General features: G+C 43.3%; 1 protein-coding gene across 2 annotated transcripts; it reads left to right on the top strand.

Moving 5' to 3' along the window:
* Window positions 1-1,832: 1,832 nt before the first annotated feature.
* On the top strand, window positions 1,833-7,448 carry SCG2 (secretogranin II). 2 transcript variants are annotated; one of them, XM_017822401.1, is made up of 2 exons: window positions 1,833-1,929; window positions 5,108-7,448. In XM_017822401.1, the coding sequence occupies exon 2, from the start codon at window positions 5,122-5,124 to the stop codon at window positions 6,979-6,981; it is 1,860 nt and encodes a 619-aa protein (XP_017677890.1). In that variant the 5' UTR covers window positions 1,833-1,929; window positions 5,108-5,121; the 3' UTR covers window positions 6,982-7,448. The 2 variants fall into 2 exon arrangements, with proteins under 2 accessions (XP_017677890.1, XP_017677887.1); XM_017822398.1 differs by having other exon boundaries at window positions 1,837-1,938.
* The last annotated feature ends 20,181 nt before the right edge of the window (window positions 7,449-27,629 follow it).

Genomic DNA, 27,629 nt, shown 5'->3' with positions numbered 1-27,629 from the left:
AGCAATGTCTGCAGTGCTATGTTTTGTGGGCATTTAGAGCCTTGCTGAAGGGGATGTGGTGTTCAGCAATACAGTTCCCAGCTGCCCAGGGGGACTTAGGCCTTTCCTTCTGCTTACTGCAGCAGATGCCTTTATTTTTCCCTTTTTCATGGGCCCTAATGCAACATTTCTTTTGGGTCTTTTCTTCCTGGGTCTGGTGGTGAATGTGCACATGTTGGATGGTGTCTGGGGCCTGAAACAAGCTGCTGCTGAAGAGTTTCAGCACAAAAACTGACACTGTATTTTACTCATAAAACTGTGTGAGGTGAAAAAGATCTCTATTTCCAGATCTCCATGTCAACTAGAGCAGATGCAGCCAGGATAGTCTTTTTGTCTCTGTTCATGGCTGCAATCATTTTTACCTTTCTGTTCTTAGGACAATTTAATTTGGTAACATTTATTGGTTTGTAAGATATATTCATCCTAGGGGTTTTTTCCATTTTGTGCTGTAAAAGGTCAAAATTGTCAGGAAAGATTTATTTTTGGATAAAAGGAATCCTTACTTAAAAGCCAAAGTAAAACAACCTTCCTGGAATAGAAAGGAAGCAGAAGGAAGAAGCGAAAGCCCAGAGCATCAGCTGAAGCAACGTGTAACATCTTGTGCTTTGTGATTTATGGCATAGTAGTACTTACTCACCCTAGTGATCCAGGCATGCAAGCACTACCCTTTGCACTTGGAGTGCTGAAAATGGAGTTAAAACTGTGAGGGGATCGCCAATGGTGCCTGGCAGTGGTGCCAGAGGTGGGTAGTTCCTTTCTGGCTCCATCCCCATCTGGGTGAGTGCCAGCCTGGTCCCAGACCCATGCCACAGCCACTGATAGAGGCAGAGCCTTGAAGAAGTGGGGAGCTTTCCCCCTCCCACACCACAGGCCAGGGCAGGGGGCTACCAGGACAGGGGAACCTTCTACCTTATCTTTCCCTGACATGCTTCAGTTTTTCCATCTATTTTAGGCACACTATGGAGGAGTGTCATTCCCCCCGCACAGCTCCCTCCCCCAAGGGCACCCTCCTGTAGTTGGTCCGGAGCTTCTGTGCCTCCCACGCCTGATGATGAGGCCACAGATGCCATGGACTGTCCCTGCCCTGTGGCAAAGCCAGAGCTGTGCTACAATGGCTCAGTCAGTGAACTAAAGAAATTAAATAAAAAAAACCTTGCTGGCCATAGCTATTGAAAGGCCGATTCCTGCCGAGGCATGGGCACAGCCGGGCACACACACACACACACACACACACGTGCACTCACACTCACACTGACCCTTGTGCACAGGGTTTTCCTTGCACTTGGGCTCACACCCACCTTCAGCCCCTGCGTGTCCCCAGCTCCGTTCCTGCCCCACAGCCCTAGGCGTGTGTCCCTGCTGCTGGCTTGGCTGGCACCCACCCCCCGAGGTGTGAGTCGGCTTCACCCACCCCCCGAGGTGAGGGCCATCTTCATCCACCCCCGATGTGCAGGTCGGGTTTCTCGAGTCCCCCCTCCCAGCCCGTGGTAGCCGAGAAGCAGAAGGCAATGGCTGTATCACGTCTGCCTTTTTTTTTTTTTTTTTTCTTTTTAATCCCTTTTCCCCCTTTTACTCTCCTTTTTTTCCTCGCCTCCCTTTTCCCTTCTCTTGCCTTTTTTTTTTTTTTTTTTTGGCGTTTTATTTTTCCCTCTTTCGTTTTTACTCTTCTCCCCTCTTTTCCATTTCCCCCCCCTGTTTGCCGCTCCCGGTTTTACCCTCCCTGCAGGCTGCCCGCCCGGGTGGATGGGGGTCCCTGCGCGGCCCCGCCGGCCGGGCGGGGCGGGGCGGGGCGCGGCCGTGACGTGCGGGCGAGGGCGGTATAAGCGGGCGCTGTCCCGGTGCTGAAGGCGGCGGGAGCGGCAGGAGCGGCGGGAGAGGCAGGAGAGGCAGGAGAGGCAGGTAGGGATGCGCCGGGCGGGCATGGAGGAGCCCCGGTACCACCGTCCCTCGGCTGGCACCGGCGAGGAACCCACACAGAGCGAGCGGTGAAGCCACGCAGCGAGGCAGCGGGGCTGGGGCTTGCGATGAAAACTGTCTCTGTAAAACTCGACCCCATCGTTGTGCACATTATATATGTTATATACGTGTTCTCAGCATCGCTCGTGGCTGAAGACGGGAGGCAGAGCGCTCCCGTCAGCGATGGCGTTCAGTCGTGCCGGGTCACCGACATGGCACTTCAGGCACTCCGAGTACGGGCAGAGAGGTTCCCTGGGATGCAAACAGCGCCCCGACCCGCTTCCCAGATGTGTCCGTATGCAAACAGTCGTTATATTCGCTCAGAACTGCCGGGGATTTGGGTTTGTGCCCTTCTGCTCACCTCGTTGTTGTTTTGTTCATGTTTTCAGTCCCTTGCACAGGGTTAGAGACGCTTTTAAACAAGGCAAATTTACTGCAGTCGTGTTATTTATGGCAAAAAAAAGAGAACCGGGCAGGAGAGTGCATGATATATTTATTTACCTTATGAAAAACTGCTGTTAGATTTTGCCTCAGACTGTCAGGGCAGGGACAGGAAAACCTATGAGTTTTCATAGCAAATTTTCACTGGAAACATTACTGTCACATCAGAGACAACTGCTGAGAGAGACTGAGAGAAAAAATTACTGCTACCATGGAAACATCCCAGAAAGGAGATTATTTTTTGTGTTTGTTTTTTAGGGAACTTTTGTCAGTCTGCATTGCCTTTGTACGTTTTAAACTGTGAACATGATTACCTCATTTTGTAAAGAGGAACTTCTTCATCTTCATTTGTTGGCTAAAAGATGATTTTCCTGTTTGTTAGGTGCTAATAGAGGAGAAAATATGCTCTCTATCTAGACTAGCTTCACAATTATCCATCTGGAGACAAAAGAACCGTTTTAGTATGTTGACCTTTGAGAGGCACAGCAGAGAATGTTTACTATAGATCCTAAAGATAGTCTAAAATGTCCTCTTTTTTAAAAAAAAAAAAAAAAAGAATTAAAGTCTGAAGGTCTGGGGAGGAGTCCTCTTACCTTAGAGTTATATTTAATGACAAGATTTATGACCGAAAGTCAAAGCTTTTAAAACAAATCATTCCCAAATCCATTTGACAAGGCTTTCAAGTATTATCTACCAATAAATTAGAAGTGGAAATTGACCCAGAGGCAAATGCACACAAAATATGAAGACAGGAGCCAATGGCCTGTTATTCCTGCAAAGGAAATATCCAGTTGAGCAATGTCCTTGTGGAACACTAAACTAAACTTTACCTGGCTGCACACATTTTGATTATAATAGGATGCCAACAGCTCTTACAAAGGCTGTAACAATCCAAATTGTGTGCAGCAAAGGAGGGTGAGTTCCTGGTCTTTGGGAGTGGGAGGTGCTTGGTAAATGATTATGGAATGAATCTCCCTTCCTCCACCCTTTGGAAAGGACAGTTTCTCATGCACTAATCAATCTAACTCTGTTAATAACCAGTCTCTTTGCTGGAAAAGAAAGCCTTAATTTAATTTATTTGCTACAGAAAGTAGCAAATTGCCTTTTTTTTTTTCTTTTTTTTTAAATGAAGACACACATTTATGCACAGGGCTAGTGCTTTTTCTGTGACAGAAAGTGAAACGATGTGTGAGCTTTGTTTCAGGGCAAATTCAGATATGAAGGGTGGGACCTTCTTAGCTGTTGAACTAATCCTACATGAAATCAATGCTCAAACGTATCCAGGGCTGAAGCCAGAAATGTTTGGGGAAATTGTTTACTATCATGACTGTTAGTTTTCCTAAGCGCACTGAAGGGGAAAACAGCAGTTCTCTGAACTGATAGTGCTTTAATTATTTAGTTAAGTCACATTATGTTAAGAACAAAAACTGAGCGGAAAAATCTACAAGTGAGCTGAAATGAGCATATTCATGCTCACTCTCTACTTACAGCAGTGGGTAAATAGTGGTATACATAGCTCATTCAGTTTGTCATGAACCACCAATGTCTCAACGGGATGCTTTTACCAAGCCAAAAACCAAAGGAACCAAAATAGGTCAATTAATCAAAGCAGAAATATCTTTATAATTCCTTTCTTGTTATTGCACTTTATTTGTTAGTGTAACTGGATCAGAAAAAATTCTGATCTGTCTCATGGCCCAAGTGTATCAGTGCCTGAGCATCTCCTAGGAAATATGACTGATGCCAGTTTTTCTCTGTGCCGTGTGGAGGGTGCTCAGCTCCCTGCAAGGCTGGGCTTGTACAGCTGTATCCTCATACACAGTGGTGCTATAATCATCTTAATTCAGTTGGAGGCATATTTATCCCAATTCTGCTCCAGAGTTTATTGTTGACTGGCGTAAGCAGGGCAGACATGGGCTTCTACCGATCTATTCTAACTGAATTTGCCAATGGTCATGTTTCTGCCTGTCTTGGGACCTGATTCAATTTCTGCTGAAGTGAATGAATGAGGAGATGAATGAAATCACCACTCAGAACCTACCTACTCGAGCTCATTTCCAAGATGGGTTTTAAGGGATTCAGTAAAATTATATTGTATCTTTAAGATAAATTATAGTTTGTCACTCATATAGGGGATCATTGCCCATAGGAAAGTGACTCATAGAGTCATTAATTAAAATTCACCTGTAATACAAATAATGGGGTTTTTAAATGAAATAGCAAAAAAGGAAGAAATAGCACTATCAGTAATGACAGAAATAAACTTGCAAGTAATTTTATATGCCACGTTCTCCACTTCATCACATTAATTTTATTACAGTCTAGCACCATTCAGAAATATTATCCTGGCATGAAATTAGGTGCCTTATGGAGCAATCTCACAAAATAATTCTGTCTGCAGTTTTAATATTAATATTTTGAGCAGCATTTAAATATATGGATACACTGATTTTACCATTTAGGAGCTTCATTTTCATAACCAAAATGGCACCTATATTCTTTTCATGAGCTATATGGCATTGGTATTTTTACTTTTTTGCTGCCATTGGAAAATTAATGTTCATAAAGTGTGAAGAGCTTAAAGATAAGAAATTTCTAGCATAGCTCAGTTTCCTAAGTCTGTCTCCGTGTGTTAACTGCTTCTTTTTTTCTTTTTCTTCTTTATTGAAAGGAAATATTTTAAATATGGCAGAAACTAAAACCTTCCAGCCTGGAGCAGCCTGCACTCTCACCTTTTTCTTTGTCCTCATCTGTTGGGTTGATGCAGCTTCCTTCCAGCAGCATCAGCTGCTTCAGAAAGATCCAGACTATGTAATGAAAAACTTACAAAGACTCCCAAATCCTGATATGATCAAAGCACTGGAATACATAGAAGATCTTCGCAAGCAAGCTAACAAGGGAGAAAGCAGCCCTGATTACAGCTCTTATCAAAGTGTCCCATATCTCCTGCAACAGAAAGAAAGCAAGGATCAGACTCACCTACCAGATAATGTAAGGGATTCTTTGACTGAAGATGAGTCCCAGTGGGTTAAGGTAATGTTGGAAGCCTTGCGGCAAGCTGAGAAAGAGTCAAAAGCTGGCCCAAAGGAGAATAAACCTTACGGTCTGAGTTCAGATAACAGCTTTCCAGCTGGAGTAAGTGATGATTACGAGGCTTACAAGTGGCCTGAGAGGTGGCAAAAGTATCTCAAAATGCACTACGAAGACAGTTCAAGAGACAGTCCTTTCAAGCGTACCAATGAAATCGTGGAAGAGCAGTACACCCCCCAAAGCCTTGCCACGCTGGAGTCTGTGTTTCAGGAGTTGGGGAAGATGGCAGGACCGAGTAACCACAAGAAAGAAAGGCTGGATGAGGACCAGAAATTGTATACAGATGATGAAGATGATGTGTATAAAGTGAATAACATTGCCTATGAAGACGTGGTTGGAGGAGAAGATTGGAATCCCATAGAGGAAAAAGTGGAAAGCCAAACCCAGGAAGAGATAAAAGACAGCAAAGAGGAAATTGATAAACATGAAGAGGAGATTGACGATGAAATGAAAAGATCAGGGAAGCTCAACTTCCTTGAGGATGAAATAAGAAGAGACAATAAAGAGCAAATGTCAGAGGATGTTTCAAAGCTAATGAATTATTACCTGAAGAGGCTGATGGGTAGTGCTGGGAATAGGAAATTAAGGACTGGAGAACTTGAGGAAAAAAGAGCATCAATGTTTTTGGATAAACAACTCGATCCTCAGTCTATAGCTCAGCTGATAGAAATCTCAAGGAATTTACAAATTCCTCCTGAGGATTTAATAGACATATTGAAAGCTGGAGAAAAAAAGCAGCTTCAGAGTGAAAGGTTGGATGCTGAGCAGGAAGTAGAATTCCCAGAAGACCTCGACGAGATAGCTGAAACCAATCTAGGACAGAGTGATATATTTAAAAATAATGTAAACTCTAAAAACGGGTACATGAAGCAGCCTCTTATTCCAGAAAATCTACCTGAAGACCTCAATATTGAAGATATTGTCAGTCTTCTGGGAAATGACAATTTAGCTAATCAGAATCCCTCCTATTTACTAAATCGTCTTAATCAAGACAATGATTTGCCAAGACTGTCTTACATTCCCAGAAGATTGAAAGGACACCTGTTTCCTAAAGCTGCCTGGATGAACGATTTGGAAAGGCGACAAATGGAGTATGAGAAACTGAATGAGAAGGACGAAGAACTGGCCGATTACTTGGCCAAGGTGTTGGCAAAGTATCCCGAAGTAATCAATACGAACCAGATGAAACGAGTCCCAGCCTCTGAAAGCAACCTGCAGGAAGATGATCACCTGGAGCAGGCCATCAGAGAGCACCTAAATCAGCTGGAGCCACAGGAGGCTGCGAAGTTGGCTTCGCTCAGCAAAAGGCTCTCCATGGCGGGGGAAGCCGATGACACGCAGAACAGGCAGTATCTGGATGAGGATATGCTAGCAAAGGTGCTAGAGTATCTAAAACAGGAGAAATCAGAGCTTGAAAGAGATCACATTACTAAGCGAGCGATGGAAAACATGTAATTGTTCCCCAAATACTATTTCTCTTCAATGTGTTGACTTCTATCCCAATTCAGTTGTGATTTATTCCTGCTCTCCCACTAAACAACTATGGTAGACTATTTACCATTGAACAGTCTGCATATCTTTCTCAGAGCTGTTATATTGTTTATTGATATACTTATATGTTATAAATTATGGGGCAAACAACAAATTGCTTCAAGTGTTTTAAGAAAAAATTTAATGATATCAAGTAAAACTATAATATGTAAACAAATTACCTTTGCATTGTTAATAAAACATGATAAACGAAGAGTGACAATTATAATTTGAAATTTTTAAGATTAATTGGATTATTTTGTTACTGTCTGTAGTGTTTTTTGTGGAGTATCAAATAAAAAAATAAAGCATTATATATATATATAGTTTTATTTACAAGGCTTTTTCTATTCAGTGTTTTATTGTTGATGAATAAATTATTTCTGGACAATCGACTGTGTTTCTTTGTGACAGTTGATAAAGTCATACTAATTGGAAACATATTTTTACTTCTACAGATGACTCTTCTGAAATATACTACTTTTCCCATAGAATATAGTTGGTAGCATAAACTTCTGGTTTTCTGGGCTGTAAGAATACCAATTGGCATTATCCTTAAGGGCAATGATGGCAACCATAAAGAAAGAGCCAGGCTCCAAGGAAAGGCAGGCAGGGAACTCATCTGTAAGGAACACCAGGAGTTTGTCTGATAAAAATATTTTCATGAAATATCTATTACATGTATACATGAGTACACAAACGACCTTTGTTATTCAGTACACTTTGGACACTTGAAATGTCTTTTGATCTCCTGTTATGACCTGCAGTAGATGGTCTGGAAAAGTTCTGGCTCTTTTACAGAAGGAAATGTGCTTGTGTAACTCTGTGACTCAGATGTGATTTTCACTAGGACAGCTCATTTCCAGGATTATAGTTTAAAAGTGGTTTTCCCTGTGGTATTCTTCAGCAGCTCATCTCTGCTAAGTGGGGTGGGGATGATTTTTGGCGAGGCAATGTCTAATCAAGCAAAGTACAAAGGCTGCAGAAATACATCTTCAGTGCCACCATTACTGTGAGCAATTGCAGCCGACAGGAGCTCAGTCAGAGCTCTTGCTCTGGGCCACACCAAAATCCTCCAGTTTCCTGTTACTTGGACGAGTCAAAACATTAAACATTAAACTGAAAAAACACCTGAGTTAATTTCATGTCTGTTTTCTAAAGAAAGACAAACCTGCTGAGATTCACTTGCTTGTGACACTGGGAATTTGGAATCACTGTATTTTATTCAAAACAAAACTGTGTTTTTAACAAATTGATTCCTAATATTTTTAGTCTCCTTATTCCTAACACTGCTCCTACAATACTCATAGTGTAGAAAAATGTCTTTCAGTCAAATCAGTAACATTTAATACTTAAATATGTAATATGTAAAACTGGGGATGAGTAATAAAAACAGGAGTACTGGGGGATGAGTAATAAAAACAGGAGTACTGAGATGTAAATAAATGCTGATTTTAGTGAAGAAGTTTCACAATTTCACATTTGCCTTCCAAGGTCATATTTAAACAGGAAACTTTACTTACTCCCCACATCCACACCCTCAGACAGCATACCACAGCTGAACTCCATAGCCACTTGATAGGCACTCTGTTTTTCCAGGGCTGTGGCTAAATGCTGGAAGGGGTTCTGCCTGCAGCATCACAGAGTTGGCTGTGCATGTGCCCGGTTCTCCTGGGCGTAGTGAGGGCATCTTCCCACTGCCTCACCTCACACACCAAATGTGGAGTGCTTTGTCAATCTCTGCAGAACATTTCTCCCTGAAGAAGAGTTTTATTGGAAAGGCTGACTGCAAAGGCTCCATTTGTGTCCAGGGAGCAGTCTGCCATTCCGTGGCTCAGCTTGGTGAGAGACCAAGGGCTCTGTGATGACCATACAGAAGGACTCGTGCTCCTGCAGCCTCCAGGCCTGGGGATCTGGTCCCCTGGACATGGTTGCAACCTGTGTGCTGCAGTGTGGGGCTGGCACTGCAGAGCAGCCCGAGGTAGGGCAGGATCCCAGGAGTCACAGCTTCACTGGAGGCGTACGGTGGTGGCAAACACGCTGCTTAACACACTTAGTAAACACCATCATGATACCAGACTAAAAAATTAAAAATATATTTAGCAGGACTTGGGCAAACCTCACTGAAGACAATCTTCTCCCTGACTCTTGCACACACCCTAAAACGTCACATTTCTTCTGCCTCAGGCAGCTCAAAGCATGAGCAGGGTGTCAAGGAGACACTGAATGTGTTCTTTTTGTAGCAGTAACCTTAAAGCATGTGAGTGTATGTGTGCCCTCTGCCCCCAGCTCTAAGCAGATAGTGAAGTCACCCATCAAAGCTAATACCTTGCACCACTCCTGCTACCACCATACAGGCATGCTGCTGGGTTTGTGCTCATGGCTAAAATACATACATTTTTATCCATTTTTTTTCACAGTGAAAATTAAAAGGAGGGCAACAAAAGGAAAAAATTATGGTGTGTGCTCAAAGCACAAGCAGGGTGTCAAGGAGACACTGAATGCTACTTTTTGTAGCAGTAAAAAAAACCATTTTGGATCTCAGGAACCAGCAGTACAAACCTATGTGTAAAAGGACGGATTCTGTCAGACACTGAGTAGAAGAGGAAATAAGCTGTGGAAAATTCAAATCTTGGCATGAGTAACTACATCACTTCATAGAAGACCACCTCATTCACAGTATGTGCCAGCCATTAGGGACTTTACTGTTTGTGGTTCATCTTCATAAACAAGAAAAGGGATGCCGTGCTCTAAATAATAGAATTACACATTGTATAACAGAACTACATGGAAGCTAAAAAGTGACATCAATACCCTTTCCTCTTCAAACCACAGAAAGCAGACAACTAATCTCCCTATGAAGTACTTTATTTCTAACAAACTCATTTCCAACTCCATATTGAAATTAAATGAAATGAGCAAATATTAAATAGGCAGCACCCTCTCGGTAGCTGTAGCTGCCTCTTGCTATTCAACCAGAGCTCCCACAGAAAAACAGATAGTTATACCTGAATATGCAAGACAGCATTATCCAAATGTACATCCTACCAGGAGATCTGCTCCATTAAACCACTCCATGGTCGCCCCCTGCAGAGAGGCTGTGTAGTGCTTAATTGCTCTTAATAGCCACGGCTGCTCCTGCTTTCATCTGTCTGTGGTTTATGTTTTCCTTATGGGTGTAGTGGGACAAACAGTCATGTTGTTAATAATGCACACAGAATGCATAATCCATAACAGATACACTATCAAGCTTATTATTGTAATTATATACAAAATAAAGTGACCACCCTGCAATTTTTACTCAGGCAAAGTAAGGAGAAGATTTTTAATTCCTCTTGTGTGCTATGATTTGACAGCATCCCAGATGCAGCTGGTTTGTACTCTCTATCAGTGGCTTTTGTCCAGCAAAGAAAATGTTTCTGCTTACATCTTCCTCTTAAAACTTGCGCTAAGCTTCATTGTGTCCTCACATTTAAGGTCCTCCCCAACAGGCAGATTGAACGGAAATTCTTCATTTTGTCTGAATATAACAAGCTACTGAACACCTTCCTCAAGGCATGAGGCAGTTCTTCTTTGTACATATATTAGAATTCATTGTATTGGTACCCATAAGAGTTAATACCTTTTTGATTTTCCATTAATTCATATGCTACTGCAAGTGCTTTGTTTACATCTGCATCTCAATGGCTCCATTATTTTGTCAGCCAGAGCTCTTAAATGAGAACACTTGTTGATTCAAAAATTAATGTAACCAAATTGCCTTGTCTGGAGAAATGAGAGACTGTTGCGATTATTTTCTTCTAAAAGGGTATTTCCACATTGCAGTGGAAGGAGTTTGAATTGCATGTAAGATGACAGTTGCTAGTATTTCCCAAAGCACTTTACAAGACACCTCACTTTGCAGGAGAAGTGACATAAGCCATCTATGATTTTCTCAACACACCAAAGGGGGACCCAAGCTGGAGCACGGATGCTCTGAGCTGTGCTTTGTCTAACAGCTTCATTGTGCCATTCTTGCTGTTGCTAACTAATGAGAAGACTCATGCTTCAAACCTGCCTCTCCAGACACACCTTACAAAGCCCAGTCTTCCATCAGTTCAGGTCAAACCTGGCATTGTGGGAATGGAGGAGTTCTGTGGAAAAGTGATGACTGCCATGTGGGAACGTTCCCTGGAGCATCCCATACCTTCCCCCCAAGATGCACAACAACGATCAGTGGCTATTTACTCCATGGTGCATAAATCTGTACAGACACAGCTGGATGCCAGCTGCACTTTGCATTTGTTCAGCTACCCAAGTGCCTCCAGAGAGGTTAATCTGAGCTACAGGAACTCCAGTTAGCAGCAGCAGGCAGGTGCAGAGCCTCTAGTGCATAAAGTGGAAAGGAGAAGCCCCGAATCAGAGCTGATTAGCTAAAGAGCCATGTTATTCCTGACTTTTGGATCATTCAAAAACATTTGAGATCATTAATAATTCATTTGCAGATGTAGCAGAGCTCTAAATGTGGCTGATTAAATGCATTTGACGTTTCTCTTGAGAGAGGCTGTTATTCCAGGAAACCACTTGGCATCTGCAAATGTCTTGGAATTAGTGTACTCAAAATTACAGGTTCACTCACAGCATTTTCCCTTGTAAAGAAAGGAAAGTGACCTCTGATTCCAAATGTAATGTACCCTAGTGAATAACTATAGCACAATTATTTTAAGTTCCCCACAGCCTCAGCAGATCTGCTATGTAATGATGTGATTCAACACAGAGAACTCTGCCTTCCTCTGCTAAGAAAAAACCATGCAGACAATGAGCCAGGCAGGTCCTACACACCCAGGGAAGGAGAGCTTAAAAAGTGGTTGTTTGGCGACTCACAGCTCCTACAATTGCTGCTCTGTGATATGCTTCCCAAAAGCCTTCCTGGCATCTGCCTAAAAATAGAGCCCATGTGTTATCCCGGCAGAGAAGCCAACCTCTCTTGGGGCACCTTGGTCCTCTGGGTCGGATGAGCAGGATTCAAAACAGGATCTAAAAGAAATAATGAGCTTTATACCACCTTTGCATTTCCCTGATTATGTCAGCAAACCTGGGTCCAGTGGATTTGTTTGGCTTCATGCTTATGTTAGAGTAAATCTCTTCTGGTGTAGCTGTGGGGTGCATTTTGTGCCACTCCATTTAAATGTTTAATGAGAACTAAGGATTTATGCAAACTTGAGCACGCATTTTTCAAGTGGGTCACCCACATCAGGGCAGTTTTCCTACTGCTCTGCTTAGTGCAGTCACCACCACCAGGGCATCTCATCTACTGCAAACAGTGGGATCCTCCCCTGACAGGACTTTGCTCAGCGTCACCCTGGTAAAGCCTTTTTGGGTTATTTTCCTCTTGCCCTCAGTTCATTCCAACACACAGAAAGGAGGGACACTGCATCTTGTCTGTTGAGATCTCCAGGTGAAACATACGGTCATTCTTTTTTGTCTATTAAAACTCATTCCAAAACCATATTTCCTTCAAGTGGACCTTTTTTCCTAGTTCAAATTTCAGATTCTGCTTAGTTTCACACTGTAAATCTGTTGACCCTGAATGCAAAAAGAAACTTCCCATTCCCACTTTTCTCTCTCCTCTTTGACCTAAGAAAAGGTGTGAGACTGTTGGATGAGATGCAACATATAATTTCTGCAAAGAACACATTTTCTACCATGGCTGCATGTTTTGCCACCTGCTAATAAATGTCATAGAGCACAACAAACCTCTTAGACATTACCAGCACTTGTACTCCCATATTAAGTATGTAAGAGCCAGGCCAGGAACAGTGTGTACAGACACTCAAAAAGATAAAAATAAAGATAAATCACCAAAGGGGATAAATCCAAAATTCCTTGCTTGTTATTTATGTGGCATAACCACAGGAGATGTGTTAAATCCCTGCTAGTAAATTTTGGGATGTAAATGTAATCTGACAGGAAAACTGCAAGGTTAAATTTATTCAGATCCAACACACTATCAATTGATTTTTTCCCTTACAAACACGAATGCAACAAGGTGGAAACTTTCTGCTAATGACTAACACACTGAAAGAGGCTAAGCAAAAAAAAAAAAAAATAAATCAGAAACTGCATCTACCACCATATTCCACCAGTTAATTTAGGCAACATAAATGTTACTGTGCAAATTCACAAGCCCATGGCCAAGTCTCACCCATGGCCCTGGACTTTGCTTTCCTACAAGCAGTAGTCAGGCTGAACTTTGTTTACATGTATTTTTGGCTTTCTAATTTCTATTTAAAACATACTAGCCCCCTGGCCCTCTCCTCACCAGAGTGCACAGTCTGAAGCTGGTGCAACCACAGTCACACGAACCTTTAGGGTTGGCTGGGGCACAGTGGCTGCTTTAACACCACAAGGTTCTGTCTTCTGCACTCCTGAGCCTCCTCCCCGTGGCAAAGGAGCTATTTCATCCAAAGGATCTTTCTCTGCTGGGAAAAGCTCATGGATATTTTTATTCTAGAAGAAATATTGTTGTTGAAAATGATGCAACTATGAAAAACTTAAAAAAAAAAAAGGAAAGTTACCAAATCCTCAAACTTTCTTACTTGTTACTGTCTTAGTTGTTACAGAAATACTGATTTTGCTTTATTTTATGTTGTTTCTCCTTTGCTCCTTTTAGAGTCAGCACACTGCACTTTGCTGATGCCACACAAGAGTTCAAAGCTACTGTTGGCTTTCCCTTTTGGCAACACTTTTTGCATCAATCTTATTCATATCTGACACAGTGCAGGTGAAATCCAACAACTACACCCAGCTCCATGCTGCATGGTGCTATTTGGTTCTCTGCCAGTAAATTTGGTGACATCCCACATAACAAGGCTGTATTTAAGCTGAAGCTTATCCCCAGTCCAGAGAAGATGTGGGAGCAGGAATCAGAAACCCATCCTCCACCATGGACAGACCAATGTTTGACCAACGCTGCCTTGAGAGCTCCAGCTCACCCTCCTGAGCGTGAGGGAAGTCAGGGACACCAGTGTAAATACTGTGAGACACAGTGACAAATGTGTGGCTAAAACATATAGTTTACTATGTAGTTAAACAAACCACTTTGCATGGGGAGCCACAGAGCAAGTCTGGTTTTCTTCAGCATTCCTGTGGCCGTGAAGTTCCTTTCAGGTTAGTGCAAGATGCCCTCTGTGGAGCTGATCACTGCTTCATGCATAGATGGCCAAATCAGACTCCAAATCTCTTGGCTCCAAACTAAGATGTTATTTATAGATCTCCCTCAGTCCTCTGCACCTGCCTTTCAAACAGGTTGAAGTATCAACTCTGAAAGTACAAAACTCTGTTCAGGCACAGACATGAGAACAAAGGGGATGTTAAGTAGTTTGGACATTAAAAATATGCTAAGATAAATTGCAGCAGGCAGGTCAAGTCCCTGAGGAAAAATATTTTGACAAAAGCCTTCCAAGAAAATTCTGAAGTACAATCAGTAAAATCAATACAATGCTCAAACACCTTTCCCCATTCATCCAATCCACAAGTAGGCAGCCAGAAAATCAGATTACCTTTATTTCATTAACCCTGCTAAAGGCAACATTTACATTTTTAACTTAATACTGGATGCTCACTGAAGTGCTCTCCAAAGCCAGGTGATGAATGAGGCTGGGGAGGCCTCCCATCCCTGTCACTTGGCTTCCACCACGTACTACGGAGAAGATAAATGGTAACTGGGAGCCTGGCCATGCTGAAGACTGATGGAGCTGTCTGGGGAAAATGGGACTGGTGATTGCCTGCAGATCAGCATTCCCACAGGCAATCTTAGGCTTTGGGAGCCTTCTATCTTTGAGCTGACACCTCGGTGGTTACTTTCTTGGCTAACTCATTTGTTAATCAGGTTGTGTAATTTCCTTTCCTTCCATTTACCATCCTCCTGACTTAGCTCAGTGTATGAGTCAGTAAGCCTGGCTTAATCATCTTCATTATAAATTCTGAGTCTATTTTATTGCTGATAAAGTTCTTGCTGACCAGCTCCTATAGCTAAAATATCCAAAATGGAAAAAAAGGTGGGACTTCACCTTTGGCTTGTGGGTATTTTTTTAAAATTAACTTCTGCCCTATAGCACCTTTCCAAAGAAGCAGACAAAGCAGCAGCAGACTGTTTTATAAATATAAAAAGGATGTGACCTTTTAAAAGTACATACTTTATATATCAAACTGCAAAGATAAAGTAGAATTTAGTCATCCTATGCCAAGACTGTTGACAATTTGGCTTTTTCCTAAGGAAATGACTTTGCTTGTAGCTCACCTTTTATAATGCACACTTTTCTCCCTGTGAAATTCATTACCCAGTACTTGATCTCCTCTGTAGCCTAATGCTGATGTCCTTAGGAAATTACTTTTTTAACAGTCTTCTTGAAGAACATGTGTTTTGTGGCACCTGAAAATAGATGTACTGTAAATCTAGGCTAGATGCATATTTTACCTATTCAGCTGTACATTTCAGTAGCTGTGGCTTTCTATGTGTGGAGATGGAAATCATTTAGAGTCATTTGCTTGACAAGATATGCTTATTTGTCCTCCTACATATCCTATGAGTACAAGGTTGGATTTATAGCTTGCCTTTCTTACTTTACATCTTCCAAAAGGCAAGGAACAAGGAATGCACTACGTTATTAAGACCTGATGGGTGGGCACAGGAATTGTAGTGATACACCCCTCTTATAAAAAAGACTATTGAGATGTACAAAGCAGCAGATGCTTTAATTCAGGTGTTGCTACAGATAGGACAAAAAAGATGGAAAGCGAGCAAGCAAGCCCCTGCTTGACATTCATAGGTTAGGAATGAAGTGTGGGGGACCTTTTCTGCCACCAGATCTGACTTGGGCAGCGGGAGATGGGTCTTCAGCTTGACTTTCTCACAAGGATGGCACCAGACCTGGCTAATCAGTGCTTCTGCTACTTATCCAGGTTTCTGGTAAAACAAACTTTAGCCAGGGATGCTATTTGCCAAAAAATACATGACCTTTGGAATTGCAGAATAATTTGGCTGCCTAAAACTGGGCATCCACATTAAAACAGCTTGTCTTTCGAAGTTGCTATGCCTTGGCAAAGCTAAGAAAACATTGAAAACATCAAGATTTGCTTTTCTTATAAATAGATGCATTGTGTCCTGGGACAACTTACTGCAGCTCTGCTGACTTCACTGAGTACAGAGGGTTTGGCCATCTCGAGAAATGATTACATAGAGCCAAATTATCTCCCATATCTATGTCCTGTTTGAGTGTGTGACAATTACATATGCATCCAGCATCTCTGATGAGCATCAGTCCCTGCCCAGGGACTCCTGGAGGTGCCCAGCTCACCTCCTCCCTGTGTCCCAGGGAGCAGCAGGCAGCAGATGACTGACACAGCATGGGAACATGCTTGTGACAGGACCACCTCCCCTGGCACAAAGAAGAGGAGAGAGAAAGGAGAAGGTGTCTGAAGTCTCTTTGAAGACAAAGATGCAGCACCCTTTCATAGGGGCACCCTACGAACGCTCTCACACATCTCCTTGAAACCCACTCACTGAGTATTTATACCCCTTCTCTAAATGGGTAGGGCACAACTCTCCTGTGGGCCCTGTGCCATTCCCACTGCAGCCCACAGGAGCTGGGCTACCTCAGGACAAGCCTGGGATCTCGGCTGGGGAACCTCACCCTTGGGTGCTGTGCAGGTGGGGAGCCCTCCCAGGGGACAGGAGCTGCTCCCAGCTGTGGTGGGCAAAGCTCCCCCTGCCCTTCCTTGTCGTGGGCCACTGCCTTTGGGCAGGCTCTGGAAGGTTCCTTTCTTCATCAGCCTGATCAGCTTCCTGACTACCCAGGTCTGGGGAACACAGAAGGTAGTGGCTGGGGGCACTTAAGGACAGATATGCTTATAGTCTATCCATGTTACATTTTCTCCAACGCTTGTATGAATCAAAACATTAACAAACCCCAAATGCTTCATTTCACACAACACAAATTTTTATACAGCTCTTGAAGTTGTTTTTAAAGCTCTTCTATAAAATGAAGTCCAAGTTGAGGATAAGAACCATCTGAACATAAACTAAACTATAGTCTCTTCTGAAAATTCCCTTTCTGTTTAGCTTCTGAGGGTTTTTTCCTGTTTCAAGAATCTGCAGACTGCTTTACTCAAATGAGACTGTCATTTTTCAGCAAAAGTAATACCTTGTTTCAAGAAAAGAAAATACTACCCTCCTCTTTTAACCTAGAAAGCAGAAAATAGGATGTTCTTTCCAGCGTTTCTATGGTTGACAGCATCTATAACAGGCTTTCTGCATTCCGTCTTGCAAGAGAATTAGTGAAAAATTAAATATAATATAAACACGTTGAGACAGAACTACAGCCCAGTGCAAAATATTCTGCATAAAAAATAAAGTATCTTCCCATCCAGGAAGGTATTGTGATTCCAGAAAAGTCTGGCAGGCACCATTACTGATAACAGCATATAGCAGCCATAGTTCTGTTCCCGAGAACTAGTCAGTTTGCTTCCTTCACCTGTAATTTGAAATTTGATATAATTTTCAACTTTGAATGCTGGGAGAACAGTTCAACGGACTTATGAAGGTAATTTCTGGAATCCAGTTCAATTTAGCAAGTAATTTGCAGAGCCCAGCTCTGATTGCAGCATGTTATTCTGCCCATTGCAGAAAGCACAAAGAGAAGAGGAAGGCAGACAGCAGCATTAGTGACCCCAAGTAATCCTCTCTAACACAAAAGGCAATTGCAAGTGAATATATCAAAGTGTTGAGATGCCAATTAGCTACTTTAATGCAAATCATTCTTTTATTTATAGGGTGGTTCTTCCTTAAACCTGAAATTGCTGTAGCTCTAATGCTAACACCGAGTCATGAGATAAATGAATCACAGAGTCAGGTTACATCTGCAAAGAGTGTTCTTGAGTCTAACCTGATGCTACAGCAGTTGCAGGAGATCTGTGCATGTGTGCATGCACCTGTCAGTTGAAGCAAATCCCACTTTCTGGTGCTCACAGGGCTGGAGGGCATTGAACCTGCTCATTGAACCAGCCACAGCTTTGGGTCCACCAAAAGGGGGACACATCCCTCCCCTTCTCTGCTCTTTGGAAAGGCTCCTTCAGGTGAGTTCACCCCTTTCTGGGCACTTCATCATGTCCTCCAAGCCCAGATCTGAATCCTGCCTCACTGGAGCAAGCAGCACAGCAGTTTGGTGGGGCAAATTCCAAGTGTACCTGTGTTACCAGAGGGATCCTGATCTGGGAAACTTATCCATCCATTCCCATCAGACTGGTCCAGCCACTGGTCCCCATGTTCCTTGCCCGCCTTTAGGAATCCAAGTCTTCAATGCAGCAAACATAAGCCAGCAAAGAGGAAACAGGCTGTGTTATATTTAAAGACAGATAGCTGGAGGCTTTCCAGAAAAATCTGGAGGTTTTTGCACTGCTGTTTTCTTTGGGACACCTAAGATGAAGCCAAACCCACAGGGTCAGCTTTCTGCACTACAATGAAGGTTTCTCAGCCATTCCCCCCAGTGTCCCCCAGGAATAAAAGCTCTTCTTGCCCAAGACTCAGCACCTCCCAGTGCTGCTCCCCCATTTCAGCATGGGCTTCCCGTGCACCCCACCTGCACTGGCCACACCACCCCACCATCCGGCCCTGCTGGCAATTAGAAAATGGCATCTGAGAGTCTGTGGGCTACTGCAATAGATCCAGCAGTCCAGGAGGGAAACAGGTCCATTGCTGGTCAGCTTGAACAGACAGTGCTGCAGTCCACACTGGCAGCAGGAAATATCTAAGAGACAGCAGACTGACAGATGATGCTGAGCAACGTACACACAGGCAGAAACAGGCTGATCAGCTCTTGGCTGAGGTCATACAACACAGTAAATACAGAAATGGGATTATAACTGCATCAGCTATGGCCTTTTCAGTTCAGATTTTAGGAGTGGAAGTACTAAAAAGTTCCCACAAATACTCTGGCCAATTAGTTACCAAGTGTTTCTGTGATACCTAAAGCAACTTCACAAGTCAGAGTATTTGCTGTAATTGGAAAAATATTTAATTTTCTTACATTCTCATTTCATCCTTTGCAGGGCTGTAGCAGAGTCCATTATCATGTGCCTAGCTATACCCTGCTAATAAATGCCTACAGAGAAATTTAAGGCAAAAAATATGATTGCACTGAGCTCAGTGGGAGTCCACCATTGCCATCAGTATCTCCCAGACTTTGTCTTGGTCTTTAGAGACCATGTCTGTGAAATATGCCCTGTCCCTAAGGCAAAGCTCTAAAGCTCCCTCCTGTTTCTAATCCTATTTCTAAGCTTTTAAATCTTGTGTTGAAATCTGCCTTAACTGGGCATTAAGTTCCAAACCCTTTCCACAGATCTAGAAAGGATTTCATTATGTTCCTACATTTAAAACAGAAAAATTGCTCAAGTTTTTGGTAAAAACAACATAGCTGTAACAGGACACAGCTACCAAGTGGGAGTTGATCAGATCACACAGTCGGTCCCAGGACTGGCTCCTGGGAATCTCTCCACCTGCAGCTGGGGAGGTACAGCCTAAAGGAGGCTCATTAGAAAGCAATAGAACTGAAATCACCAGGCCTGTGTGGTCACCTCCAGGGACTCTCAGCAGCCATTTCCATGTCACGATGTTTTCCAGCATGTGCAGAGGCAGACTGGTACTGCACCAGTCCTGATGAGATGTTGGCTCCTATTGGCAGCAGCAGCTGCCTCTGCAACATTAGTCATTCACACAGGCACACGCAGAACAATTCGGGGAATTTAGGAGAGACAGCAGCATAAACTGTTCTTCAATTTCCTATTTTGTTATCTCTCTATATTTGGTTTGCTTGCTTGTCTCATGTCTCCCAGGCCTGATCTCAAGAGTGATTTTTCTGCCAGGGTGATTTCTTTCTGCAGGACTATCTGCCTTTCCCAGGCTGATTGTGCAAGTGGAAATAAAATTCCATTGAAACAGATTCATTAAAAGAAGATTAGCAAGATTAGTTGAACTATAACTGGTTTGTGCCTTCTTTGTTGAATGTAAAGAATTGTGCTACAAACAACAGAGCCAAGGGCCAGCCCTTCTCTGTAAGCATCCAATATTGCTCCATCTATTCTGGCCCTATCAGCAGCTACTTGCCAGTAAATGGATGATACCTGCTGTAAGGTTCTGGTGCTATACACTCACATGAACTCATAAAAAAGGACTTTTGTGCAAGCAAAATTTTTCAGTCATGCACAGTGATTGAAACTGCTTTGTTTTGTGAAGGTGGACTCAGGGTCACAGCTCTCACTGGCACAGCATACCAGCCAAAGGGGGGCTTCATTTGTAATGCACCTAAGCTGTAGAGTTGCCAGTGACTGTTTCATGGCTTTAATCGAAAGACAGAGGTATTTCTAGCTTCCCTCAGACTTTTAGAGCTGTTTTCCAAGAGCTACTCATGCCACTCTCTGAATTGCTTGGGCAATAGGTTTCCCATCCAAAAGCTCTCTGAGAGCTTTTGGGATTGCCTGTGGTACTCAGCCACGAACAATTGCTGGGACCTGTGCCTTCTCCTGCACACACAATCCCATTAGCAGGAGCATTGAGTACCCTAACAGGAACCAAGCATTTTCCCTGGCACCAGAGCTGGAGGAACATCAACACAGCTGTAGCTGGGCAGAGGCAGTGTGATGTCTCACAGTGCTCTGAAACAAAGGCAGGCTTATTACATCCATACTGCCCAACACATCCCTACCTCTCCAGCATGTCTCATGGACGACTACTGCTGTGTCCAGCCAGCCTCACTCACTGCCACAGTGCTTTCTGCCACCTCCCTGTCCCCAGCAGGAGAAGGACTGGCAGCAGATCCCCAAGCTCCATGACAGGAGAAGGGAGCAGAGGGTGTTTCAGTATTTGGGGACTGGAAGAGGCCAGGCCTCTTCCAAAAGCTATGGATCTCACAAGAAAAAAAATCCTCCTGACTGACTCAATTACACAGGAAACCACTACTGTGGTGATGCTAGACAGGCTTTAGCTCTTCCTAGAAACAGCTGTGATCTTCCCCCTTTGCATTTTCTGCTGCCTGCTTTTGTTTCCAGCTGAGGAACTTTAAAGAAAGAAAAAGAAGAAAAAGTAAAAGAAAAAGAAGAAAAACAACAGCAGAGAAAGAACAAACCTGAAGCACAGCAGGTCAGGAATAGCAGAGAGAAGGCAGATCAGAAGCTCTTGTTCTTCCCATCTCAGAGCACATGAGCAATCAAGGACATTAAAAGCAGCAAACATGGAGCTGATGGAAGGAAGGATTGTTTCAACTAACACATAATTAGACAAAAGAACTCAGTGCTGTGGATGGACTTCCTGGGTAAGGACATAGCAAAATTTGGACAATTATCTGTGTAACAGGAATAACAGTTTTAATAGCTAACAGTCTTGTGTGGAGATGATGTAACACAGGGTGTTTCCCACTTTAAGCCAGTCAGGATTAGGAGAAGCACTGTTAGAAATATCAGCCAGTCATAACAGCTGAGAGCAAGGCTGCCCAGGCCTGCTGCAAGGTGCCTGGAGTGCCCACTTGCTGAAGATCCACTTGACCAGAAGGACTATGGGCCTGCTTTGCTGTGGCAACACTCTACCCTTTTCCCTGTTCCATTCCCATTATACCTCTGTGCACAACAGTGGCCATGAACCAATCCTACTCCTCAGCTCACCTACCTGCACCACACACCAGTGTCTCTGGCTGGCACCTGTGCCCATGTGCACCCACCTTTGGGAAGAAGAGCGAATCAGAGTATTAAAACACTTAGGAAAGTGTTTAGGAAATAGATTTCATTACAGTGTATGCAAACTCCATTTGCAGCTTGAGCACACAAGGCTATTTATGAAAGGAATTTGCTGCTAGAGATAATGAGCCAGTTTTCAGCAAAGTGTAAATCTGCCGGCTGCTTGTAGAGGCTCATGGGCTGTCAGAGCACAGATCATTGCTACTGAGTGCTCTGCTAATACTGTAAACAGTGATGACATTTAGAGTATTGTTTAACTGAGGGAGGAGATTTAAGTCATTCCTATAGTAATACCTAATGGGGAGTAAACCTCTGCAGATCACATCTCACAACTCTGGCAGCAGTCTGCAACGTCTTTAAGCTACATCTTTAAATTATGAATAATGCCTATTAAAAAATCACACCACTTAGTTGTGGTAAACATCTCTGGGTAAGATGCTGTCAGAAAGATAAGAGCCCAGATCATGAATGCAGTATCTGTCCTCATCCCATGGAACACTTTCTGAGATCGGTACACCATTATAATAGTTTATTGCACCTCTTAAAACCAACACACTGCAAAGTGCTTCCCACCAACAATCTTGTCACTTAGGATTTGATTTAAGCCCCTTCTAAGTCTGAACATCTGAGAGCATGAAGAATTAGTAGGATGTGCATTTTAAGGAAGTCTTTTGTAACTTTGAGAAAATTATTTCCTCTAAGCAAAGATTTACTTATCTTGTAGCAAGGTAACTTCGAGGCAATGCAAGATGAGCATGACTACTCTTTTCTGTCCCCATAGCAAAGAGGAAGCCCTTGGTCTGTGTCCCTGAAATCATGCTCACGTCTGTGTGGTTATTTCTGCAGCAGTGCAAGAGGTATGTGAAATAAAGCCTCTGGGCAGTGCCAGGATATGTGAAAATTTACCTAAAGCCAGCTAGTTTAGCTTTAAATTGTATTTAGCTTTCAAGTTAAAGTGCAAAATACTCATACACTTCTAAAATCAGTGTGAAAGTTGGGGCATATGTAGCCCTAAATTTCAGTAAGAGCAGAACAGGGTGTATATCCTTTTGTCCAAATTTGTGCTGGTCCAGCACCTCTTCCCTGTGAAGTCAGGGAGCCTGGAAGCTCCCTGGGCACCAGGCAGAAACAGCCTCCAGCCATCTGCTCACTGTAGACACTGCAAACCTCACAGGAGGTGAAAGCTGGTGAGGAGGCACTTCTTCAGCACAGCAGTGTGAGATCTGAGCAGGGTGTACAGTGTGGTGGTGAGATCACTGGGGGAGTCACTGGAGGGATTCAGGCTTCCAAACCCAAACAGGCAATCTGGCACCACAGGGCAGGGATACCTGCATAGTGGGGCAGGACCAGGGCAGGGCTCAACCACAGGGATATTTCTTATCACAGAGAGTATGTGGGACTTGCAGGCACTCGTGGTGAGTGGGAAAAGCAGTGTGGCTCTGCTTGCCCTTGCCTTCCTCCATCCTCCAGCTGGAGAGAGATGGAGGGCAAGCACAGTGGCCAAGCCAGTATTTCACTCATCACACAGACTAAAAATAGCTGCTGGCCTTAATGCAGCCTTTTTCTCTGACCACTGTCTTCTTATCAGCTGCATAAAGGCCAACCACTCTCTGTGCACCACAGAGCAAGAGAGAAATGCTGAGCCCAACTGCCAGGTCACTCATTTAACCTCAAGAGTTTCATCTTCTGACTGTCTCCATGAACGAGGAGTGGGAACAGGTAGGTTAATGCCATCAGTGAATTAGCAGCACCATCCATAGGTTTGCAGAAGGAAAGAAAACCAGAGCAGTACCACACAAACAGAGGAATTTCTGGCAGCTTAGCAAAAGCTTTCTGGAAGTGCAGGCAGGCTGCAGGCAAGCTACAGACAAGCAGAGTAGTCACAGGACATGGCAGACACCAGTTTTTAATGCATTTTTACTCAGGGGATTCAAGTCATGTTTGCCTCCCCCCTCTCTACTCTAGCTGATAGAGACATGCCTACGGACAGCAAGAGTTTTTGAGGTGTGACTGAAGTTTGGAGCTCATCATCCTACAAGAATACACCTATAATGAGAATATTTTACAACTACATTTAATTTAGCAGTTTGCATTTACCACACACTACCAACATTAAAACGAGATGAACTGACAAACACACCAGCTGCACCTCCCACTCTGCACAGCATCCATGATGGCCAGTGTTCCTTTCCAGCAGATTATTTCCCCTGTAGAAGCCAGCTGCCAACAATATCAAGTTCATCTGTTTGGAACATTAACTCTCTCCAATGCCTACTTTCTTAGTGGGCCTTTGCCATAGAAACCTTCCTTAGCAACAGGGAGGCAGAGCAGCAGCAGCTTCAGCCAGGGACGTTCATGAGGCAGCCCTGTGTGGCACCATGCCTTGTGCCCTGCCTCCCCAGCTTACCTTTTCCAGCAGAATCAGGTGTGAGGCAGGAGGGAAACGGCTGAATAGGAAAATTGTTTGGGACCACTTAAAAATTACACTTTGATTAAGTTCTCTTGGCCTGGTTTATCACCCAGCTCACCCAAGGCATATGGTTTGCCCCTGCACAGCACAGCTGTGCCAAGGGTGATTTCTGATGTTTGTGGCTGTGGGCACAGGAGCTGACAAAAAGAATCAACAGGAAAGCAGGGAGAAATTAAAGCTGGAGCATCATGGGCACAGGAGCCACTCTGCCAAAGTGAGAGAGAAACAAGTAGAATGGCTCAGGACATTGAAAACATTGAAAACAGGGTATTCTTTCATGGAGAAAGAATACCCTGAGCACAATCCTGTCTTGCATCATCATTTGTGATCCTCACTGGCCAGTGGGCAATGATCTCTGGTGTGTCTAAGCCTAGGAGCAGTACTGTTCTCTGAGTGATGCTCAGATGCTCTACCGTTATTCCTGCCACCCATTTCTGCTGTACCTTGACTTGCTGTTTCTTTTTCTGGTTCAAAAAAATCAGTATTTGCCTCTCTGATGGGAGGGATGCTACAAAGAGAAGAACAGTGGCTGCATGAATAAAGGGGCAATTCCTCAGCCCTGTACCCTCATGAGCAGATGTCATGCAGAAATGCAGGCAAGAAAAGCTGGCATTTCAAACTCCTAAGCAAGCAGCGTCCAGACTGTAAAAGAAGTGGTGAAGGATCAGGGTATTGTTACTGTTGCCATTGTTACTGCTTCTATATCATCCTTCCTTCAGGCCTGTACCTTTCTATTCCCAATAGCTTTATTTTGGCAGGCAGATAAAGTGGGATGCATGTTCCTCTGAATTTTCCACTTCTTTCAGGGAAACAGCTGCTCTGCAGACAGAGGCAAGTTGGCTCTGCCTGGGTTGTAAATTTCTGAAGTGTAAATGTCTTACCAAGGGTAAACATCTCAGCACAAGTCCAGAGTCAAGCTAAAGCCAGTGATACACACTTTTGTTGTAGAGCCTGCTTGTGTCCAGCCACCTTGGAGGCCAAGTGTCCCGACAAAAAGCTTCCCTAGCTGCATCCTCTCTGAGGGGCCAACACAAGGACAAGTCTCAAGTATTGATACAGGCACTTACCACCACTTCCAGTCTTAGGAACCTGTACCTTTATCCTTCCGTTCTCTGAGTCATCCTGTCACAAACACACCACGCAAGCACCCTGCTGCTTCCAGCATTACACCATGACTCACTGGTAAACCTGCACTGTTCTCACTTCCAATCCTCCCTGCCAGGTTTTTCATTATCTGCTCTGCTGCCTGTGGGACAATCATCTCCGGGGAGAGCCCGGGTGGTCTGCACCTCAAAACCCCTCTCCCCTGCTCACCTGTCAGCACAGGACACAATTAACTGCCGGCAGCTGACCTGAATTCACAGGCCTGGCTTGTAGGCAATAGGGAACAAACAATTCATCCTGCTTGTCCTCTACAGTGGGAACAAATACTTTTATCATTATGGGTCACAGAATTTGTGGAACTTCTGTTACATATACAGGAAAACACTTTTGTGTTATTTTTTGTTTGCTAGTTTGGTTTCATGTTTTAATGTTTTCTAACTTTCATCCAGTGACAAACATTTCTGCTCTTAGACGAGGAAGTATTTGTTTATGCTTCTGACTAAAACTAATGTCCTGAGAGGGTTTAGATTTAGCACGTTCATTCAACACCCAACTGGGGAAATACAGCCTTGACTTACATGATTTATTTGGTATGTTTGATCTTGAAGACATTTGAAAACTTGATTATATCAAAAGCTGCTATTTATAAAGTCTGTTTCTCATAATATAAAGACACAAATCTAAATTTTTGGATGAATGCTTACTGAATTAAATAGAGAAATCTAATGGTTTTCATTACACATGCAAATATTCTCACACAGAGCTATGAGTAATTACACATAAAAAGTTCATGGAAAAAATCAAACATGCTAAAGGTTGACTGTAACATATCTTTCACCATCAAAGAGAGAAAGTTTCAAGACTTAGAATATTCTTAACACAAAGTCAAAGGCAAACATTGTTCCTTAGAAACAAGCCACCACCTAAATAATAAGGATAAGGTGTCAAGACTGGGGAGTGCCTAATTCCCAGGAATTAGTTACTGGCACATGCTCAGGTACCTTAATTCCAGTGCAAGTAATTCAAGAAAATGGACCTCCTTTCAAATCTAGTTTACTCCCTGGGTCTGCATGTGCAGGGCAGGTAACCCCAGCAGACCTTTGCTTCTGCAGAGCCACATGTGCCCATGTCAGCACTCGCTCTTGCAGGGAGCCAGGCAAAGCCAGCACAAGGCACGGACAGCAGAGACCTCCCTTTTCTGCAGGCAGGAAAACTCCAAAGACCTGGCTTATCTATGGAATGAAAACACCTGGAAATATGATCCAGCATAATGCTTATCCTTAGAGCTTTATTCTGATCACAGCCTCCTGAAAATGTTTTTTTAATCTTTTTTTTTTTTCCCCAAGAAACACAAACAACAAAAAAAGTGTCATTCTTTGTAAGTGCATTTGGAAATAATTTCTACCATTTTAATTCTGATAAAAGAAAAACACATTACAACTTTATATTTTTTTGTTCAAAGAACAAATAATTCCTGGTTTGCACATAAACTGTCAGGACAAAATCTTCCCCTCTACGAGTTCTAACTTCTCCTTTTATCTTATTTTTTCCTTTTCCATCACAACAAAGTTCTCTGAGCTTACAGACACACAGGGGATTGGCAATGGCATTTCTCCTTTAGTATGGCAGCCATAAGGAGCTGTATCTTCACAGGAGAAGGGGAACAAGGTTCCCATTTATCTTGCAGGTGCCCTGTTGGAGCTCTGCAGAGGACAAACTCTTGTAAGCAGATGGCTGAAAGTCTCCATGCAAGACAGGAGAGATCCCCCACTGCCTCCTCAGACCTCACACACTTCTTAATCACAAAGTAAGATGACCTTGGCTCTCTTAGCACATTTTTTTCTGCCAAAATTATGAAACCCAATTAAGTTTCACAACTGGGTTCAAGCACTGATTTCCATTTGGAGGGCTGGGAAAATTCACAGCAACATACAGCTCCCATGCACGTGGTTCACACTTTCTCCACAGGCTGAGTACCAAATAAACAAAATGACTAGGATTCCAGTGGAAACCTGAGTAGCAGGAAGGAAGTAGAAAGCGAATGGGGCTCATGGATGCAGCTATTTATCCCTATTTATCTCTCAGTTTTAACCCTTTGGAAAGAAGAGATGCAAATCACAGCTTGATTCATGGTGGCACTGATGGGGCTACACAATGACTGGAGCACATCTCATGCTGGGTGGTGCTTGCGGTGTCCCTTGTATGCACTAAACCCTGTGACAGATGGGAGTCTCAC

This window comes from Lepidothrix coronata, unplaced genomic scaffold (assembly GCF_001604755.1).
Source record: "Lepidothrix coronata isolate B3197 unplaced genomic scaffold, Lepidothrix_coronata-1.0 Scaffold97, whole genome shotgun sequence".
Lineage (NCBI taxonomy): Eukaryota > Metazoa > Chordata > Aves > Passeriformes > Pipridae > Lepidothrix > Lepidothrix coronata.
Note: the sequence above shows the minus strand (reverse complement) of the source record. Positions and strands in the feature narration are given on the sequence as shown.